General features: G+C 40.3%; 1 protein-coding gene across 6 annotated transcripts in view; it reads left to right on the forward strand.

Annotated features, from left to right (window-relative positions):
• The window catches only part of TBC1D5 (TBC1 domain family member 5), a 322,168-nt gene extending 312,982 nt beyond the window's left edge, over positions 1-9,186 (forward strand). For all 6 annotated transcript variants that reach the window (XM_054815649.1, XM_054815645.1, XM_054815643.1 and 3 more), the window contains 2 exons: positions 81-257; positions 6,002-9,186. In XM_054815649.1, the coding sequence (XP_054671624.1) occupies positions 81-257; positions 6,002-6,295 (471 nt within the window). In that variant the 3' untranslated portion in view covers positions 6,296-9,186. The remainder of the gene's footprint in view (positions 1-80; positions 258-6,001) is intronic.
• Positions 9,187-22,641: the final 13,455 nt, after the last annotated feature.

The raw sequence follows: 22,641 nt of genomic DNA on the forward strand, positions 1-22,641 counted from the left end.
CATACTGCACAGAGCTTTAGAAAATTTAGAATTCCTCCAAATTTCTAACCTAGATTCTTTCCCATCCCATTCAACAACAGATCAAGGACATCTTGAAAGGTTCCCTGCGTTTCAACCAGAGCCAGCTGGAGGCGGAAGAAAATGAGCAAATCACGATCGCCGATGATCATTACTGTTCCAACAGTCAGAACAAGGGGACCAGTGATGTCCTAAAGGGACCTGTTATGACAAAACAACAGTTCATCTCAGGACGACAGGTAAAATAAAAATATCTCAAACAGGTCATTGGTGGAATTAGTCTGGTATTTTTTAGAGACTTTCTTTAGCATGTCCAGACGTTACATGGGAACACACCAGCATTCCTGGCGCATATGGAGCCATCCTTAAAATTTTCTCTCTAACTACTGTCCTAATGCCATCAATTATTTTTATTGTAGCCTTATGCTGTACACACAGATTTTTAAGTCTAAGTGTTGCGCTGTGTTTGGGGGTTTCTTCTTTCAGATTGTTGAATCACAGAACGGCAGATTAATTTCCTACAAAAACATGTAAAAACTGGAGGCAAATGTTCCCATATCAATTGATTATTCTCCTTGTCCTCCAGAATCCCATTATGTAAGAGCCGATTATCTGCATTGCAGTGTATCCATGGCCAGTGCCAAAAAGGGAAATAGCGAGGAGGTGGCTTTTACCTTCTACTCCACTGTATTGGCTTTCTCCTTGAATCAGTAAACAATGTTTTCACATCCAAAGCATACAGTCACAGGACAAGTTCACACACAGAAAGAGGTATTTTCCTTTCATGTTAAAAGGTCCCTCTCTGTCTAAGACTCAGTCTGACTGAAATGTGATCTTAAAACAAGTACTTTTGTATATGCACATCTATACCATTTTCAATATTAGCATTCTAAAGTTAAGTCTGCCACCCTGATACTGATACTCACACTTGTAAATCCAGTCTGCCGTCAGTTTACTCTTGACAAATTTAATTAGGAACTAGAGGAAATATTTATTCATTTTCCAATAATGACACAGGGTTATTTTGATTTATTACCCACAATCCCCTTGAGTTAGCACAGTCTGTTAAAAATTGTATTTAATTGTATTTCAGTATTAGAAGTTATACTGCTATTTTTTTTTTTAATTCAGTAATGGCAGGTTCAAAGAGCAAAGCTTTGCTAGAAAGCTTTCATTGCTTCTTTACCTGTTGTCATTGCAATCACTACTTCCTGCCATAATAAAGGCATAGGTTAAACTGATGCAGCATATTGCAGTATTCATATAAAGACCTATTTTTGCCCTTTATTTCCCAGCACTTTATACAAAATCTCTTTTGCTTTCTTGCCAAAATAGCAAATGCTAGGGGTTTTTTGTTATTTTTACTTGGATTTATTATAGAAACCAGAAGGTAGAATGCTATATAAGACAACTACATGCTGTATGAGCGTGTGCCAGCCCTACTCATGCTGGAGAAGCCCTTACTCAGACGCTGGTGTCACTGAGTGGAGGCGCTGGGGATTTGCACTTTGAGTATCGGGAGTGGAGCAGGGGAAGCCTGGTCTGCGCAGGTTTCTTGCCAATGGAAATTTTCAGCAGGATGTGTAATGAGGTCTCACCCCAATGTGTAGTGAAAGTATACATCCAGCCACAGGAGCCGAGAGGTGTCCGTGGGTCCCACATTCTCCATGAGGCTGTTAGTAAGCCAACTACGAGTAGCGTGACTTTGTACAAGCTGAGCTCCTGCAGAGCGTTAATGAGGCTTCAGCACTGTGTGGTCTATGTTTGGAGGTGCAGTGCATTCATATGGATTAGCCTCCTCTCCCCTTATCTTCTGGAAGTTCCAATTATGATAAGGAGCAGCAGCCCCTAAGAACAAGAAAAGATTAGGGTTAGAAATGGCAGTCCAGGAGGACTGTTAGTATCCCGACAGTCTGTGGTGTTTCCAAGTCTATCGTCTTTAACCACGGTGTCTAATATCAAACAAAAAGAGGAGAGCTTTGGACCTCTTTTAATAAAACACAGGAAAATAAAACTACTGAATTTAGTGGGCTGTGACATTCGACTGTTAATTGATGGGGTGGATTGTTGGCCCAAACTGGACCGCAGCCCAGGCTTTTAGTATTCTCTGCCGAAGAAAATGGGCTGTACTGATGCCCTGGGTCAAGCCAGGAGAACTTACTGAGCTGCAGGGGGATTAAAAATGCCAACCACTTCTAGATCCTTTAATGCATTTCTTGCTAAATAAATTTCACTGTATTTCCATTTTCTGTGACTTTGGAAATGCATGTAATTCTGTTTGATGTGACTTATACTGTAGAGATTTTTCTCTGGTGGCATTACAGGGCTATTTTCTAGGACAGCTGGAAAAGTTACAGGTGTAGCTATCGTGTAATTGAGATTAAAATCTGGTCTTTTGTGCTTGGTTGTATATAAGTATAAAGTATTTATCATCTTTACTTTTTTTTTAAAAGCGCTCTTCCTCTTTTTTGCCTCAAAATCCCTTTCTGGGAAGTGAGGATAAGGATGCAGCCCTTTTTCAGAAAGGAAAGCTGCAAAATTAAAAATGCAAAAAATTAAGATAAAGGCTGAAAGAAATAGAGCATTTTTTGGAATGTTTGGCTTTGGTAGCAGCATGCAGTTGACAAACAGAAGGCTTCTGTTGCTAAATAATGAATGATAATTAACACATTATCTTGCCTTTATGTCTGTTCAAAGAAGGAGGCAAAATGAGCTGCTGTTCTTGTAAGCTTTCTTGAATTGTATCCTTACAGTTAGTTTTAACTCATTCACAGTATGAAGGCAATTGAAATAAGCCTGGTCCTAGTAGCTGATATTCATCAGGAAAAAATGTTTGGAGAAGCCATATGGCAACGGGCGTAAGGTTGTTAACTTTCAAAGCTACTGGAAGTATAATTCTGTCATTTTTCATTTATTCAGTAGTGGCAGCAGATGGGAGAAAACATGGTTCACGTCAGCATGAGTTTCCTGAAACAGAAACAGGCAGAAGAAGGGAGGAGGTATTTTACCTCTGGAAATATCAGTACCAAAATACCAATGTATGCCAGGGATAGGCGAACATTTATGGGAGGTCCTTTTATAGCATTTTGGAGTCAATATCTATGCTTTGCTGCTTCTCTGACACTTCAGTGCACTATAGGTCTCTTTAACGGAACCAAAAAGTGTGGGTAGAATGACAAGTAGTGTTGCAAAGCACAGCACAACACGTAACAAGAAGAAACTGAGGTGAGTAGTTTTCTTTCCTTTCCCTTTATTAAAGGGCAGGATGCTTTTTTTAACTGCGCAAGAGCACATATTTGGAAGCAGAATTTAGGAAATTGCAACACCAGCACAAAGTGTGTGTGATGGAAGGCCCTTGCTGAGGTCACTGCCAAAGGGAAGACACCCCGTTAGCATCCTTGGGGGTGCCAGCGAGGAAAATACTGATCTCGCCGGGCGAGTGTGTCACTAGGTAACATCTGTGTCACCCTACGCCATCTTCCATGTGAGGGCTGCGAGGACTGAAATAGCGTGATCTTGATAGCTTGGAATAATAAAGTGTATAATTTTGCAAAATGGGGCTGTACTGGGTTCCCTGAGAGCTCTTAAAGAGAAGTGTGGAAAGAAGCCAGGTGAATTATGCAACAGTGGTTGTTTAAAGGAATGTATATTTCTGTCGTTCTGGAGGTGGGGGGAAACAAAGTGCTGAAATTTTGAACACGGCATTTAGAGCTCCCAAAAAAGCCTCACCTGGCCCTGTCTTCTGGCTGCGCTGGGTACCGAAAAAATCAGACAACTACTAACACGTTGGTGGAGCAGAGCCGCAGTTGCGCGCTGCCTGTGTCCTCGGCCCCCTGGAGACGGCAGCCGATTGACTGACAGCTCGTGAAGACAGCATTTCAAACAGACCAGATGAAAGCAAAAAGCTAATTAATAACAAATGGTGTCTGAGCTCAGAAGTGCTTAAATAGTGAAGTATCCCTCCTTGTAGGATAGATCTGTTCGGTTTTAACTTCATGGAAAGTGCTTGAGGTTGTTGACATTGGAACTACCCTGGTTCTGCGCAGATCAAGAAGATGGAGATCAGTTTTGATAGCACTCAGCACAGGATAGTTATTGATATTTTTAAAAGCAATCTGCTCAGTTTGGTATGAATTTTATTAAGTCATCCAAGGAAAATGAATTAGTACAACTGTCTTACATTGCGACCTTTAAAATTGTAACCAATACTCTGGACTTAAAATGAATGAGAAAGTATTAAAATGGGTTAATTACAAAACAGAATATGATATATTGTTATACCTATATAATAATATAGTAGTATTATACCTAGATACTATCTAGATAACACACAAAAAAATATAAATTATAAAACCAGGATGTTTTAAAAATTTACTGCGAAGGGAGATACTTGAATCCTCATTTATATAAATTTTGGAAGGGTATAGGTCAGAATTCTGTATTTGAACATATTTTCACATTCAGATGATATTTATCTTGTTTGTGACTTTTAACAATTTGGAACAACTATGTAAATAACAACCAAAGATTTCCAGCTCCCTCGTTTCATATTACAGTCATTCTTATTCACTGGTGGGTTTTGCTCCCTGAGCTACTCTACAGTTCCCTTTCAAGAGACTTCTGGTCTATAATCAGTAATCAGAGCAATGGAAAATTGTTTTCAGCTGTAATAATAAATTCAGCAAAATAAGTTTTGCTGGAGCCATGGTTACTGTAACGCCAAGTTGTGGCTTGCCAGTACTTGCGATGACCTCCATACTCCAATTTTATATACTGTGCTGAAGGTCGAACTTTATCTCGTTCAGATTCTTCCTGTTCTTTTTCGTTATTGGTTTCTTTTTTTCTCTAATACCTGCAATCTCTCTTTTACCCCAAAGTGAATTTACATTTGTACTTTTTTTTGGTGAAAGAGTCAGAACTGAAGGACTTGCAGTTGACACACATGTTAACATACACATTTCCCCAGCTGCCCCTCTACTTCTCCTTTTTCTCAGTCTTGCATTAGTGTAATCAAATATATTGGTTTCAATATCACACCACTTCAGGATTCTTGTCCCCACAGGCTGCTTAGCAGGTTGCATTATTACACTGAAAAAATTTGTGTGACAGCAACTAGGAAAGCAGTCTTATTCTTGTCAGAGGAGCATAGTGCTAGGTAGTGCATCTCTTGCAGAAGAAAGCAAAGTGGTGTCCATTTGGATTGCAACCAAGCTAATAGGCTGCCAGTTGTGGGAGAAATCCCACTCTGCTGTATATGGCAGTCTTCCCTTCTAGTTACGTATAGCTCTGACTGTTGAAAAGTTGGATTTCTCCTGAATATGGCTAGTTGGAATACAGGATTGCAGTTCGTAGAGTTTTCTGGTACACTGATGTGTAATCTTGATCCACGACCCTCGTTTTCTGTTAGGAAATACTCATCAACGCTAAGCCTGGAAGCCCTGGGAGCCCTGATCTGCCGAACCTGAACTGGCACACACTAAACCAGGTCTATGTACGGCTCTGATTCCACATGTCAGGGTTTTACTAAGAAATTTTATATCAAACCATTCTCCTGACAAGCTCCAAAATGCCATTGTACATGCAAACCAGCAAAAAATTCCTCAATACTACTTCGTGAAGTACTACAGAAAACTAACACCAGTGAGAATATCACTGAAAATCTTCATGACTGTAATGTACGTGTTGGATGCCTAGCTGCTGTGATCACTACATGGATGCACAACGATGATGAAACTTGTAAGGCTGCTATACCCAATAACGTATTTTTAGAGTGTTAGCTTTTATGCTTTTGTAAATAACAAATAAATTATTTCATCAAAAGTTAATACTCACTTTATTTTTTACTTCTAGAATTAGGCATTACTACTTTAGGCTGGTGATAATTCCTTAATCCCATTCCCATATCAGTGACATGCATCATAAACCTCCTTAAGTGGTAAAACTGGTACTAACTTTAAGTCCTTTCTGTGCTGTTGTCTCACAGACTACGACTGATTCGAGCACTAGTGAGAGCAAGAGTGCTGATGACTACATTATGGTTTCCAAAGAAGAGGAAGGAAGTAGACGTGCTGTCCTGGAGCCAGCTCAGCCCCATCAGGCACACAAGGAGGCAGTGGTGAAGCCAGAAGCTCCGTCTCGTTCTTCTTTGATATTCTCTGACCCACTGATGGGCTCCATTTCAGCTTCCTCCAGCAACCTGAGCTCCAGCCCTGATGACGACAGTAGTAACAACAGCAAAGATTCTGACTTTGCTATTGTCAGCCCACTGGACATCTAAAGAAACAGACTGGAAGAGTTTGGGAGGTCGGTTGTTGCACCTCAGCTCAAATTCCTATGATTCCAGGGGCTGGATAGTTCTTTGGATGAGAAGGACAGAAAATAGATAAAGGTAACCCATTTCAGCTGCCAAAAGTCTAAATTTAAAAAAAAACAACCCCACAAATTTGCAACTCTTCAAAAAGAATAGACACCTTTTAATAACTGCCTTAAATAAAGACCCAGTAAAACCCGGTTCTAATACACAGTTATTCTTAGTTATAGAGTTATCTTACTTAGGAGCTTTGTTACTATAGAACTGTTGCTTTCCCAAAACATAGCATAGTATGTGCTAGGTACCATAATGGATTAGGAAATGTGTAGATACTTGGCATCAGACCTGAAGCAGCAAAGACAAGCTAGATTTAATATCATCTTTTTACAAAATATGCTCAACTGGGTTTTCTGAGTAGGAAAGGGTACTGTTTCTTCAGAGATTAGAGGAGTAGGGAATGTATGTCAGAAAGATTAAAGGCATCAGCCTGGCAGTAAGCTTGTTCTCAGTTGAGGAATCCTGGTTTCTTCATTTTCATCCGGCAGTAGCCTGAGGTGTGTTCAAGGCAGAGGTTTGTGTAGTTGTTCCTCAGCGCTGTCTTACAGGAGAACAGGTGACAAATTTCTTGAGAACGGGGACCGATACAACAGAACCTTATTTCCCTTTGCCTACTTTTTTTTTCCCCTTGAGAGTTCCCAGTTCACCTCTTTCCCTCTTTTTTTATCTGTCTTCTTCCACTCCCCCGGCGTTTTTATTTTACTGAGATTACCATGGTTAAAACAGTAGGTGCAAGGGAAATTACAATATTTCGTAGTGTAGACCTGAGCCAATTGAACTAAAACTAGCTTGATTATGATAACTTACCAGGGAAGGGTGCAAAGTGAAAGGAAATGTTCATAATTAAAAGCACTTTATGTCTCGTTAATATTATCTTCTATAGACTCTGTTTACATATATTCCTATACAATTTCCACATTTCTAGTCAAGAAAAACATAATGGTGCAGCAGCGTTAACCAACAGAAAGTTACTAATTAACTCTAGAACTTGTTCTTCTATGGAAAAGTGTGTTTCTTTCCTATCAAGTACATAGTACATCTAATAACAGTTTTTTCATGTAGATATGGAGCGGAGCAGGAGTTTGTACTTGCTGATCCCTTTAAACTGTGTTGGAATTCACAAAAAGAAACTGGTGGTGAATGGACGCCTGCTCTTGTAGGACCTGCACAGAGCTAGCTTGAGGAAGGAATGCTAGAAAGTCACTCCACTTATAACAGCAGAAAAAAAAAAAAATTGCATTATTTACTTTTAAGATACATATACATTATACCATGCGACAACTTCATAATTGCATGGCAAAGCTTGTGTTTGTGTGGAGTTAAGAAAGGTAGTTATTTGCTGCTTAGTCTGTAATTGTAAATGGAATTAAGTACTGTATTCCAAAGATGAGGTGACATGTAGTTTGCTGGTCTTAGATTTTACAAGGTCTGTGTCAGTGACTGCAATGAAGAGATAATTGTCATGTAATTACATGGTAGCTGACATATCCGTACACGCTCAAAAGCCGCCGTGTAGTTCTTCTGAGATTATTTGTGCCTTGTAAAATGATAAAATGCTAGAATGTTATGAGCAAGCCTAGCATCATACCTCTCTGCAACAGAGTGATATGAAGAGTCAGATGACTGTTTAGATCAAAGATCTTAAGTGCATAACATTTCAGAGAGGTGTTTATTTTGGTTTCATTTTAAGCTTCATAGAAAATCACTTTGGAATTCAGCATGCATGCCTGTCTTCAGGTTTATTTTATTTCCCTGAGTTTGCATGAATGCCGGGGGATTAGGTGGCTGTTGATTTATTTAGGTCTTTCAAGCTTTTCTAGCCTTAACCCAGTCAGCAAGGCTTGTGCCACACCACCAACAAAGGGGAATCTGTTCAAGAAGTACCTATGGAAAGAGGAAAGAAATATTCCGGGGACAGAGAGAAAAGTTTTATATTCTGTGATACATAAGCCTTCAAAGATTCCAGTACTTTGGCAGGGGAAAATGTTTTTACTTTTTTTTTTTTATTTTTTTAAGCATCAGTCTTTTGATTTCTGTTCTGATTGTTTGTTTCAGGGATCACATTGCTATTTTCTTGAACAGTCTCATTGCCAATGGAAGAACGTGATTTGCACAGTTCTTTTATTTTTTGTAAGTTAGTTGTATCTTTAATACTGCATATTTTAAAAGAGCACTAAAAGTATACAAAGATCGATGAGCTGAATGCCTATCATGCCATGGGACATGATAAAAATCTTCACAAGCAGAGAGATGGTTATACAAATAAGATCAGAGCAAATTCCAGTAAATGAACCTGCTTTGGTTATACCATGTCCTTCCACATCTCAAATATGTTGTCTCTGATACTTGATCATAGTGCGGAGATAGTTAAAATTTTGTATATTGATTAAGTCAGACACTTGTAAGTTAGACAAAATGTCGAGTCATCACCCTGAATTGCGTTATGTTAAGAATATACCGAGAAAGAATTTGTCATTTAAAATACAAGATTATTCTTTTTCTCCAAAGATGACCTGCTCATGATGTTCATGGATAACAATGATCAGATAGAAAAAATATATGCATTGCAAATTACTGATGAAAACTAATATGGTAGTAAGTTACGTATCTGAGACTGTTGTACTGTATCTCACATCTGTAATTTTTGACTGTTTAAAGTCTCTTGCATGTTGTGTCAGTTGTATGTACTGCAGAAAGGCAGTATCATATTTTGACCGGGTATTCATTTGGTCGTGGAACTTTGTATCTTTACTCTGGAAGAGCATCTAGCCAGCTTTATTAAAGAAAGAATTAACAAATTTTCTGGGCTGTGCTTGTGCTGTTTTCTCAAAGAGGAGGGAAAGCTTTTTGACTAGAATACTGGAAGTATGATTTCTGAAAACAAGGGTGGTTAAAAACTTTAAAACTATCTCATTATCTATATGAGCACAAAGATTATTAATATTTTATTCAGATTTTATATATATGATCCAGGGAATAAAACTGCTTGTCATTTATCTCACCCAAACAACATAGAACATTTCCTATTTTACCATATTTATTGTATCTGAAAATAACAAACCAGACTTTAACGTGGTATAACTTTTCTGCAATTTCATGAAACTTGGTATAGTTGCATCATTGTGTCTCAGTCACAGTCGCAGTATCTGTACAGTACTTTTCTAAATCTCAGTACTTAATTTCACATTCTTAAATGTTTCCTGTGATTCTCCAGTATGTTCTCCTCATTAGATGGCACTGAGGCAGCTATTTTAAAGATTAAATTTCAGATTTAAGGTGTACTTGTGCCTGGCAGTTAACATGTCGTCTGTTCAAATACAGACACGGCAATCCTAACGTGATCAGATTTCCAAGTTCTGGGTGTCAGCCCTTAAATAACACTTTTGATTTTGTGCTGCACATGTTGGTCTTGAGTGAATGTCTGTAATGGTTTATTAGACTTGAAAAGGTGCAGTTTCGTAAAATAAACTTCATTTGGCTATGGAATAGTAATTACACTGTCTCATAATCTGTGCTGTTCTTTTAAGAGTGATTATATACAGTCTCTGCATTAGTGTTTCCTGTGTCACCCAATCTGCTAGACTCCCGCTTCAGTAGCCAGCTAAATTTAGAGATGAAAGAACATGAAAGAAGGTCATCAGAGAAACAGCAACTTGGAATGCGCACATAGGCGACTTGTTTGCCTGCTGCTCGCAATATATTTAACCGCTAAAATGTTGAGGGAGGCTTTAGATATGTGGGAGGCTCTTGCAAGAGGCAAAGTGCATAACCCTAGAAACAGATGAGCCAGAAGGGATGCACCGTGAGACTCCTTAAACTACAGATTCTTTAGGGTAGCAACCATGTTTTTCTCTGAGTTTCTACAGAGCTTCTAGCACAGTTTGCCATGATTGCAGACGCTGTCAAAATTAGGATGATAATAATATTATTTCACCAGGTTTTGCTCTTTCAAACAGTGAGCTAGATGTAATCCAATAATAAGAGCTCGGCTGATAGCAGTAGTATTGTATCAGAAGAGTTTGATCCCACACTGCTGAAGTAAGTGCAATTGTAGAGCAGTAGCTTAAATAAAGAAATTAAACACGCACCCCAAAAAAAAAGAAAAGAAAAAAAAATACCACAAATCACGCCAGAAACAGGACAACAATGGTCAACAATGTTGCCAAATACAAAAGTCTAAATTTACCTCCAGACAGATAACAAGCATTTTCTAATACGTGCTTCAGGTAGTACTCGTGTACCTTGTTTGACCACGCCAGGTAAGTTTGTGCAAACCTATCTTAGTTTTAACTTGCCAAATCCTAGCTGATGCTTAGCTGCAGGAAGCATTTAACACGTATCAGCTGCGGAGGGAAGACACTGCGGTTCCATTTTCTATGAAGGGTAAGAATTTGATCCTTCAAATCCCACTGCTTTAACACTTTTCACTGTCTTCCATGGTGGCAACATGAAAAACCCTGTAAGCATTTCCAGAGACCTGGTGGGAACTCTGCTGCTTATGTCATCCGTGGAATCGCAGAGCTTTGAGCTGAGAAAGTTTGCACAGCTTTGCCTTTCACTGTGTGCTTCAGGGACTGCGGCGAGATCAGGTTTTTGTCTGACTTTTTAACTAGTACAAAGAAGCATTCAAAGATGCTATAAATTATCGTGTCAGTATTTGAGACCTTTTGGAATATAAATTGCTACATGGTTTTGAGACGGAAGAATAGTTGTCACAATATCTTGATTTCCCACCTGCTGTGTTAATTGAATCCAGGGGATGGGAATATAGTAGCATTTTCAGATCAGCACTAAATTCCCCTTTAAACTAAGATAAAATAATCAAGCAAACAGCTACTGAAAGGCAGATTGTCAGAGGTGTCATACAGCTTTCTGCATAATATATACCTCTGCACAATACTCAGGAACGTGCAACATTTTCATCCATGAATAGGGGGACTTGCAACAGCCTGGAACACATGGCAGAGAATGTACATGAACGTGAGCCTGTTCTTAGAAACATTTTTAAAGCTCCAAGGATTAAAATACAACGGAGCATTTAAAAAAAAAAAAAGTTTAAATACACACCACACAAAGCTTATTGAGGCTTGCAAAGTTTATCAGGTCTCAACAAAGTTTCCCCTAGTTTCAAAAAGTATTCAATTTTCTTATTAAAATCTGATCACTTCATTGCTTGTTCCACCATGCAGATGTCCCATTACCACTGACACTGCTGTCTGGATTGCTGCAGTATTTGCACCCATATTCCACGTAATACCCGCTCCATCAGCAACCCGGGGCTTGAACAGTGTTAGGGTAGGTTTGGGTGCGAGGACTCTTACTGTCTCCAGTTATTGCCTTACTTATTAAGTATGCCTCGCCATCCCTACCTGTGCTTTATCCACAAGTGTCTTTTCTTCCTGATCTTTGTAAGGTCTGCGAGTCTTTTGGCATCACACGTGCGTTGCACGTGCAGCGATGCTACTCCAGCCTCCAGGTGATACCACGGTGTGACTTAGCAAGGCACCTAAAGGTGGGAGTTCGGGACCACAGTGAACTTCTTGTATTTCAGTATTGTGCTTCAGACCAATAACTTTCAAAATCTGGAGAAAATTAATTGCAGTATATGAGCAATGAATTGCACGTTTACTAAGTTGTGAAGAAGTTGTGATGGAGGAACTTCCCGGCAGACCCTCTTTCCAAACTCCTTTTGTTCTCGTTTCCCATAGTCAAGCCCATCTGGCAGTTTTGTCATGCCGGACATAACCCATAAAAACTTCAGCTGTTTAATCTTCTTGAATAAATAAATTCTCAGTCACTGTGATCAAAGTGAGTTGTTCGTCATCTGAGGACTGCAATACTCTTTGCCTGCAGCCTGGCCACCAGCCCAGCCAGGGTGCTCCTTGTTGTCCTGTAAAATCTGAAATCTTATGAAAAATCTTACAATACTTATGCAGCAGGTGGTATCCATATTCAGTCTTCATATCTTCCCTGTGGTAAGCTTTATTGTAAGTTTTATTGCCTAATATTTTCTCTATCCACACTTTCTTTGTAATTCTAGCAAACAAGAAAAAAGTAGAAGAAAAATACTGGCTTTGCTTTTTCTTTCCTCCCTCTACCCTCTCCTGGTAAAGCATCTTTGCTGAGGATTTTTGGTTCTTTTACCTGTAAAACATTTACCTGTGTATTTAAACTGCTTATGAGGTAGAATTCTGATATGTTTTGTCTTAAAAATGCTGAAACAAAAACTTGATTTCTCCAAAACTTTTCCCGTACTAAGTGGAGCTTGAGTTAAGCATCAACTTCACAAAACTATAAATGGACTACAGAGTTGCTAGGAAGGTGGAGGATCAAAAAATAAAAATTAGTGCCTTCCATGGACCTTTAAGCTTCAGTGTAAACAAAAATGGGAAAGCAATTGCCAAGCATCATTAACCATGCTGGCATTGCAGTCACTGCAGTGTGCTTTCCTGTGTTTTCTTTCTGTGGGATGCAAATTTTACATTGTAGAATGGCTTATAAAGAAGAAAGAAAAGTCTCCTTTTTCATATTTTGGCATTTTTGCTGTATGTGAATATTATTTTTTTTAAGAAATGTTATTGTTGGTGTAAGTCCACAGAGGGACTGCAACAACTTCTCTGTCCCCCATATATCAGGCATTTTGAAGTAAGCAAAAGAAAAGAGAAATAGCGACTTTAAAATTCTTGTAATCTAAGTGTTGGGGTTTTTACATGATGGCATTAGCATGTTTGCTAACTTGCACTGAGTAGAAAAAAATAATGTCTATTAAGGCGTGTTGGAGAGAGGCAAAATCTCTACACTTCTTCGACTATGTGAGCACAGGACTTTGTGTTTTGCCAGTGCTTATTTAGGCACATCTGACCTTACTGGAGAAAGTTACATGTTGAATATCGCTTCTGCAGAATTATTTTTTTTTTTAAAGAAAGAAAATCAGTATGTACTTTTGCTCATTTTTTTTGTATTCTTTTGCCTATTGTTTTCTAAAATCTTTGGTTCCCTGTAAATAATTTTGGTGGTGCTTCTCTAAGTTATGGCAAGAGTTTACTTTCCTTCCTCATCATCCTTTGGCTTCCTATCTGCACCTTGGCATGTGCAGGACCTGCAGAACCATCTGACCTCCCCAGCACTGCCTTCCCCAGGTCATGATTTATGAGAGATCCAGTTGCAAATCATTTTGGGAAAACCACAACAAAGGATTTGAGGGTATGACACAAATCAAAGCCTAAAAAAAATTAGCAAGTTGCACTTTGCAAGAAAACCTTCATTCATTCTTTGACCTTGCAAAGCCACAAGCATAACAAGAGTCACGGGCTGTTGAGGAGCCTGGCTTTTTGTGAAGGGTAAGCATTTGTAGGAAGCAATCTGCATGATAGAGTTATGTACCATTATTTAAGAATGATTGTATCTTTTGCCCTCAAAATCTGACTTCCAGCAAGTTTGTAAAATGCACAGCAAAGACCTCATAAGCACGGACAAGCAGCCCCAAATCCTCTCCTTTCATAAGCCTTCGTCATCAGTGCACACGGTGGACGCTGAAATGATCAAGATGAATACAGGCGCTGGGGGCTGGTGATAAAACTATAAACTCTGATTTCTACTGCAAAATGCTGATGAGACCAGATAGAAACATCAGGTAGGAAACAGGTGAGTTCAGCAAACTGTGAAATATCACCGTCTCCTTCAGAAAGAAATTTTAAAAGTTTCAAATATACTGTTTTGATCTTGTTTAAGAGAAAGTCACCTTCTGGTTCAAAATTATGTCATTTTGAAATTTGATCTTATTCTTTACAGAAAGTTAAAAACAAGTGAAATATATACAAAACATTTCAAATTCCTCAAAATATTTCAGATCATGACATTTTAAAATTCGTTGATCAAATCACTGATTTTTGGATGGAGGGGAGCTTATCTTTAGTAAGAAATGACATCTCCATCAGGAGCGCGGGCCTGTGCTGGCTGATGCTCCTTAGGGAAAGAGCCAGGCAAGTTTAAAATTGAGAGAGACTTAAAATTGAGAGTGGGGCTTTGCAGCTTACACACCCACAGGCAAGTCGGGCATTTTATGGTGCTGGCTGCTGGATGCAGAAGGTTTGTGGCCTGAAAACCTCACTCCTCTAGGAGAACTGGTGAGCAGCACCGTCGGGGATGGTTCATCCACGGATGCAAACGGAGGTGTCTGTCTGTTGCTTGTTCTTTGTACATGCTCGGCTGTCCTTATGGCAGAGGATGCTGCACCAATATCAAAACCATCAGCTGTGTGATTGGCATTCACCATATTTTGGGTGAAAGTACAATAGTTTAATTCAAGGCTTTTAGCAGTGTGCTGGGCACTCTCCTCTAACCTCATTGCACATGCGGAGCCACCCTGGGGAGAGGTAAATCCCTATTTTCAGAGCCTGCAGCTCAGACCTGTCTGTTCAACACAGACTCAGCCTGCTTGGGTCAGATCTGCCCTGCGTGCAAATCAGCCCACTTCTGCTGACCCCCACGGTCACAGCAGCTTGTTCAGATCAAGGCAGGTTTATTTTGCATCCAACATCTGCTGGCCTAGATAACTACATGCGTCAATGGTTCATTGCTGGGCTTGGGGTGGCAGTGCAAGCCAGCAAGTCAGAGCAATACAAATGGTCTCCAGAAACAATTCCCCACAGCAGCCACTGAGGGGAATTTTTTATTTATTTTTGATAAGAAGTTCTGTTAAAATTTGAGAATTTTAGAAAGATTGACAGAGGATTAAGCTTATTAAAAGCATTTTGCATATCGGTTGCATTGCTGCACCGGTGACTTAGGTAACCTGGATGCTAAGGAGAGCTTCCTCTCCCCTCCTGCTTGATCGAAATACCTCTGTGCTAGCTCCTGTTCATCTCTGCTGCCCGGCAAGTGTGTCTTTCTGATTTAGGACACCCATAAGAGAGGATAGGTCTTTGTCCCACCCAGGATCACTGGAAATATTCCCTGCAGATATGGCCCTAAGCACCCCTTGGTCTTCAAAGATACCTGGCACTGGCTGTGCTTTCAACTTGTGGGTCCGGCCGGTTGTGCGTAAAACTTCTGTGTTAAAAATGTTTTTATGCCTCTGCTACAAGCAGTTTACCACAGATCCTCCTCATTGGCTCCCACCGCCGCTGCTAACAGCGCTAAATCACGTAGCAAAACCCAGCGAGGGCGGCAGCGGCAGCGGTGGCCGCTTCTTGGAAGTCGTCGCCTCGGTTCAGGGGAAGTCTAGAAGAGGAATCACAAGTCACCGGGTGCCCCCGCGCCAGGGGAGGTGGGACACTCACCGGCAATCCAGTACTGTGACCTTGGACGTGGCCTCACCAAGACTGCTAGTGGCGTGCAGACAACACGCACCCAGCCCTTGACCGCTTTGCAGCCGCTGCATTGATTTTGCGGGGGATCCATGGTGCGCTTGGCACCCACACCGCAGCACACTCCCTCCCCACGCTCTGCTCCCCAGCCTCTCAGCGTTACTGATCGGTATGGGGAAGCTGCCATAGCGGTAGCGGCAAGTTTGCAAAGGCTTTCAGTGTGAACGGGCACTGAGCCTCATACAGGCTGATGTATTTTAATTTTCGTGTATCCATGAGTCTGCCAGTTAGCCTGCATCTAGCGGGGGGGAAGGTTTCCGTTTTGTTTATAATCAGCTTCTTACTGAAAATCTTCACAGAGTTGTTCTTGGGACTTGATCTCAGAAAGACCTTTGTGCCTTTTGGGGGGGTGGGGAACGTTGGTGGTGGTCTTTCTTTCAAAGCCAGGAAAGCATTGGGGTATTTTTTCTTTCTTCTAAATGTGCAGCGACCCACCTCCTGGTGACAGGCACACTGCCTCTCCAGTGCTGTTCCACGGGTGGTGGTCACAGGTCACCGGTGCACCCCAGAGCCGTGCTCCAGAGGGGACGTGTGGTACCATGCTCTTCCATAAGCTGAGCGTGAAGAACCCCATTATCAAAGGTCCTCTGCAGAGCGATGGACGGGCCAGGAGCTGCCCAGCAGCCTGCAAATGCCCAACAGCCAAATGAATCTGCGCTGACCTGAATCAGCATTAAAAATAGATCTCAAGATACAAGTCTGGGGAGAGGGGAAAGGCTAAGCATAAGCTCATAGCCACTGCCGACTTTTGCATTTGAATAGATTCTTTTTAAACAGTAAACAAGAAGCTAACATCTGATTAGACTGTTGTTATGGAGTCCAGGTTTTAGAGCCATAATTACTGTTGCATTCAGAGTTTTCCTGAATTTCTTTATTTTACATTTCATATCGTTTAATGAAAGTGGCTAAGAGATTTTGCTGAAAACACTTGTGCAATATTGATTAGGAAGATAATTTTAGGAATGTTTGATAACTAGAGCACATTTTCTGTTTCATATATATATGTTTTTTCTAAAAAATGTTATATAGTATCTTGTGATTTTGTGGCCTGTCTTCTCAGCTAAAGATCGAAGATGAGGTTTTCGCAGTAAAGGTGTGGGAGGGAAAAAGAAACTAACTGTACCATGATAATGAGGGGAGAGTGTGAGAGCAGTGTGAAGACTGTTGACTCTACTTGCCTCAAAACAGATTTCCAAACAGCTCAAAGAATAATTTAAATATACATGAATAACAAATGTATTAGTCACATTAAGGTTGAATGAAGTGTTTATGAAATAGCAGCTTTGTAGCCCTGTCCCTTCAGGAGTAATTCACTAAGACGGATCTGATGATAGCACATTCTTGGTTTTCTTTGTCCAGTATATAGGCTGCTGAGGAAGTGAGACAAGGATAGGATACCCATCCTTGCTTCAGGATTAACAATCAATTGGAGAAAGAAAGTTAGAAATTCTCCTGGAGTACCTGAGTACCTTTGCTTTGCCAGATAAGCAGTAAATTCATAGAGGCCATTCACATCAAAAGTAGAGCCTACATCGAGCTTGGATTTTCATGCAGCTCTTGGTAGGAACAAGGGTTGACAGGGGGAATGGAGACTGCCAAGCACTTATCATTTAATGGCCTCAGTGCAAGGCAAAGCATTGCCTTTTCTGCCCCACTTTGGACACTTGCCCATGCTGTTTGTCTTCATTAGATGACCTGTGGCTGGGGAGTCTGAGATTCTCCAAAAACAGATACTGCAATCTCTTCTATAGTCTCTACAGTCATTATGGAAACAGGGAACACGCTGTGTTCCCACTCTAGCTGCATCAAGGTCTACCAGCTACCCAAGTGTTGTACCGAGAATCAAGGAGTCAAATACTTCTGCTTTACTGTAGGAGAAGACCCATGTGACACCTCATCAGCAGCTAGAATTCTTGATGGACAGCCAGTGGGCAGAGCTGCACCGGCCAAGACCGGGAGCTCGTTGCTCTTTGGTTTGGTTGTGGCCCTATGTAATCTGCAGGGGTAGCAGGGGGTAGTGGGTGGGATGCTGATGTGGGGCAGACTTGACATCTGAATGAGCTAGGTGCCTAAATACCGCTGGAGTGGGTATTAGGATTTAATAGCTGAAGTGCTTTGCTGCTTCTGAAAATACTGCCAGCAGCTTTGAGAGTCTTGTCTTAGCTGTTCTGTATGCCATGTTCCAAGCTCTGGAGAGTATAATTATAGCTCTTCCCTAATATTGCATAACGAATGTGTGAAAAATGGTATCCTCTGCTGCTAAGGTAATGGGGAGACCCTGCTTTACTTCAGATTGATAGGTGGAGTGGGTTTATTGATTATGGCATTTCTGAGGACTATAAACTTAGAAATGAAAGAAAATGAGTTGGCTGCAGAGTTAAGTTTAAAGGTACTATAGATCTATCATTAGTGTCACATACTTGTTTGTATAAACTGCAAAAAAAAAAAAAGCTGCAATGGCTCAGATGCTGAGAGCACACCTGCTGCTCTCTGCTTTGCTTTTCTACAGAATTCAAAATTAAGGCCATGTTTGAACGATAGCCTGGATCAAATAGGTATATGCGACTAAAGTAATTGGATGAGACTGTTTGCTACATTTAAATAAAGTTGCTGCCCCGACAAATCATTCTGTGACTGCAATAACTCTCTGGGCATGGAAATATTGACTGATAGATGCATGACTTCTTCTCAATTATCACTTGCTCTGTGTACTAATGCAGAGAATATAGACAGTGCCTATTCTTTGCCAATGACTGGAAAAGTAGTTCATGCTCTAGGTTACCTTTGTGGTTTTTAACAATAAAAGCTGGACTAGCTTTATACTTTCATTAAGGGGTAAATCCAGCGCAGAGAAAAAAGGGTGTTAGATACGTCAGCCTCTGCACTGTTACGTGCCAATTTAGCCAATATCATGTAGTCCAATCTCTCTGCAGCATGAGAAAATGAAAGAATTTAAAGCAGGTTCTTTTCCTCAGAGTCTTTCACAAAGTATAGCTCCAGGTCTTTGCAATTCAACCTATTCTGCAAGAAGGAAGAAGTAATTCTGTGTGTATGCATGGCTTGTTATTTTGAGATGTTTATTATTCTTACATAAAAGTGCTGAACTTTATTTGAATTCATTAGTTCATTTGCTTTGCTGGAGAGTAAGTTTCCTGCAGGAAAAAAAATGAGTTGTAGAAGTCTGTGCAACTTCTACAAATATGGTATGCTTTGGTGTTTGAAGCTGGAAACCAAGATTTCTCCTTTTAGAAAGTCTGAGAAAGAATACCAAGGAACTCTTACATATGGGCTGTCTTTAAATAATCTTCCTTAGGCTGGAAAGCTCTAACATTAACAGAGGACCTAGTATCTTTGGGGAACATAAGCAAGCTCTTATGCAAGGATGAAGGGGGTTTGGACAAGGATGATCTGTCCGAGATCAAAAACCAACCTACTCCCAATTGGTTTGAAACATTTTGGCAGTTGCTATATTTTAACTTGTTCCCTTTGTATGTAATGAAAACCCTCACTAAACCAAAAAATAACTAGCTTGCAATGTTTATCTGGCCTTAAATGAGATATTAGCATCGTGGTCTTTGACAGTCATCATGATCACGGAGAAGACTGTTCATTCGGCTATTAACTACCTTTAAAAAGCAAATCCCTTAGTGTGCCTTTGATACAGTGATTTTTTTTTAGGATGCAAAGAAACTACTGTCAGATGCCTGTCAGGACAGTGCTGAACTGGTTTTTTACAATGATCTTCAGCTGCCACTTGCTGTGTTAAAAACAGCTGCCCATTCCTCCATATCTGAGCACCTTAGGTAGAGACATCCCTAATGGACCTCCCAATCTCCATCTTATCCATCTTCTTATGGCAGAAGACAGAACTCAGCATAGGCACAGGTATTACTTTGCTGGAACTGATGTTCACTTATTTCGGGGAGGAGACGGAATGGTAGGACTCCTTTTATGAGTGAGAAGGATCTTACCAACAGTGCAAGAGCTGTCTTAGAGAAGAGGGTTATGTCCAAGAGCATCACTGGAAAGCATTCCCTAAAGATCAGAGCTGGAGTTTACCTCATTCCTGGAAATCTGTTTTGGAGCTAAGAACTATAAATACAGGATGACAATTAACATGCTGTTTCCCCAAATTCTTTTCTTCTACTTTGTTGTTGTTGTTGTTATTGTGTTTCTTACAAAATACCCAATTTCATTACTAAGGGTATGAAGCTTTTGCCTTTCAGATAGTATGATAAATAACATAGATCAGGGTACTTTTAGTGGAGAAAAAAAAAAAATCACCTGCTGAGAGTGTCCTTGATGATGTACTAAAAAAGCATGTCCTTCAGGAAATGAGGAGATGTCATTCTTGCACGTTATCTTTCTGTATTTCCTGTAAGTCTCAGTATGTTGGTTGGAGTAAACAAGGGTACACCCAGAGCGTTGCTGCGGGTTATGATGAGTTGAAATAGCAGGTAGTTCACGTTATTTGTGTACAAAGTTTCGGTTCCTTGTTAGAGTACCAAATCTTGAAACTAGGCTTATACCCCTCTGTAGTACTTGGGAAAAATGCGTGTTTCTCTAGGAACAATTTCTTCAGCAAATAGAGATCTTTATGCTTTGATTATAAATTCTGTACATTAAATAATTTATGTTGACCAGGATTCTCAAATAAAACCAGTGAAAATGCAAATAATGGTTGTTCCTTTTCATGAGAAAGCTTCTAAGAGCATATAAATATTTTGTTAGAAGCCTCATTTCAGCTAACAGACCTCCAGAAATTAGGGCACTGAGCTGTAAACTTCACATCCTGTTTTTTCCTTATTACCATCTGGGGAAAATAATAGAATCTAGGCTTTACTATCTTTCCACAGATCATACACGAGATAATGGTGCAAGCAAAAAAGCTATCGTTTGCTTTGTTGTGTTGAGGCTGTCACCATTCATATGAAGTCTAACCCTTGTATTAATTTCTGAACCGTGCTGGCTTTATTTTCAAAGCAGAAGTCTTGATTGAAAAGTTATATGTGACTTGAGATTCTGGCTGCCTGAGGCTGCTGTGGTCTGTGGGTCTTCTCACAGCAGCCATATCTCACCTGGCTCCTCACTAAAAGATGCTACACTCACTCACCGCTCCGGCAGGAGAAACACAGACAGGAAACTTCGACTCTGGACTTTCTTCTTCCCAAGCATTGCAGCCATATCAGTACTGCTGATTTTTTTTTTTTTTAGTTCCTTTGTAAATCTTGTGTGTTATATTGACAAATAAGGATATTTCCTCTAGAGTCTCCTCAAATTACTAACGGACGCAAGCCAAGGAACTCTGTGTTTCACAGCCTCTGCGATACAGTCGTTGCAGCGCTGTTACAGGAAGAGGAGACCTATCGATGCTCTTTTTGCAACAAAGGATTCAGATGTTGCACAGAGGAAACAGCAAACCTGGCAGCATTGTTACCTAATTCTCCACCCATCTGAAAAGAAAATAAACTTCTGGGTCTTTTCAAAAATGCAGCAATGGGATAGTTCATCACTTCCATCTCGGTCTGTGTTTGCAGAAGACGACTCCCAAATGGTTAGAGCTAAGGACTCAAGTTTTCTTTTTTACATTTAATGTAACAGGAATAATATTAATGGGTTTCTGAGGTTTTGTTTGCTCATTAAGCAGTCAGCAGGAGCTCACTTAATGGAGCACAAACTCACAGTTATTACATTATCACTTAATTATTCGGCACTGACATCACTGCATCTTCACAGCAGGCACCCTCCCAACTCGGAACGGGGTGCATTTCACTTCAGCTTTGTATGTCTTGATAAAAATAGGATAACAGGAGTGGCTGGAGGCAGCGCTAGGGCAGATTCATCCTGCCTTACTGCATACAGCCTTTTAGGCCAACAGTCCCTCAGCGCAGAGTGCAAGCCATGGGAAGTTACTGTGAAATAGGGCAGCTACAGGGAAGAGTAATCAGTGGAAAGGAGCTGACAGAAAGAATGTCACATTACTGTACAACTGTACTCACTGAGATATTTTTAGGTTGTTTAATAGACAGAGAGGAAGGGAGGGATGAGTGGTTTTGCAGTCGTAAAAAAACCACATTCAGGTGAATTTCCTGACATCTCAATTCTTTTGTTGATCCACAGGTAAAATACATTTAAACACCAGGAAGCTGCTGTTTTTCCATGAGTTAGTTTCCAGTATAGCCTTCTATGGAATCCTTAAGGGGTTAGCTGTTTCTGGAGTCTTTCCCAAACAAAAACCTGTCAAATGACTAGAAAATACCACCTGGATTATCCCACTTCTCTGCAAAGCAGTGGTACAGGGGGTTGATGTTTTCTGACAACATCTGTGAGTTTTTATTCTCATGATGGAGTTTTAATCGCTCTTCTTTCAAACATGCGATATAGCAAAGGCCAGACGCCATGCAGTGTAATATCTTAACAGAGTCTCTTTGTACAACAGCTACACTGCCAAAGCCAGTCATTATTCAGGTGGTAAAATTGGGGTCCTCGTGAATGAGGGCGTGAGTCAATGGTGTTGAGCTTTGCAAGGCCATGCTCCAGCTCACTACAGAAAATGTAGAAGAGCAAAGAATAGAGGCAAGAATACTCTCCTCAAGGATTGGTGGGTTTGGGGTTTTTGGGAGGTTTTTTGTTCTGTGAAGAAGAATATGTTCTCTTAATGCTTTCTCATGGGACAAGAAAAATCTATTTGGGCAGAATTGTCTTTTATGGAAGTGGTTGGCAGATTTACTCAGCAGCACATGCCTGCAGATAAGTGATTACTTGTAATATAAGGGAACAACTTTCACAGAAAGTCCTGAATGCACAACTTTCAAGCACCTTATATTCAGTGTTAAGAATATACTATGACACAGGAATTCATACTCGCCATAGTGAGATGGAAGTTTC

The sequence above is a fragment of the Grus americana genome, chromosome 2, assembly GCF_028858705.1.
Source record: "Grus americana isolate bGruAme1 chromosome 2, bGruAme1.mat, whole genome shotgun sequence".
Lineage (NCBI taxonomy): Eukaryota > Metazoa > Chordata > Aves > Gruiformes > Gruidae > Grus > Grus americana.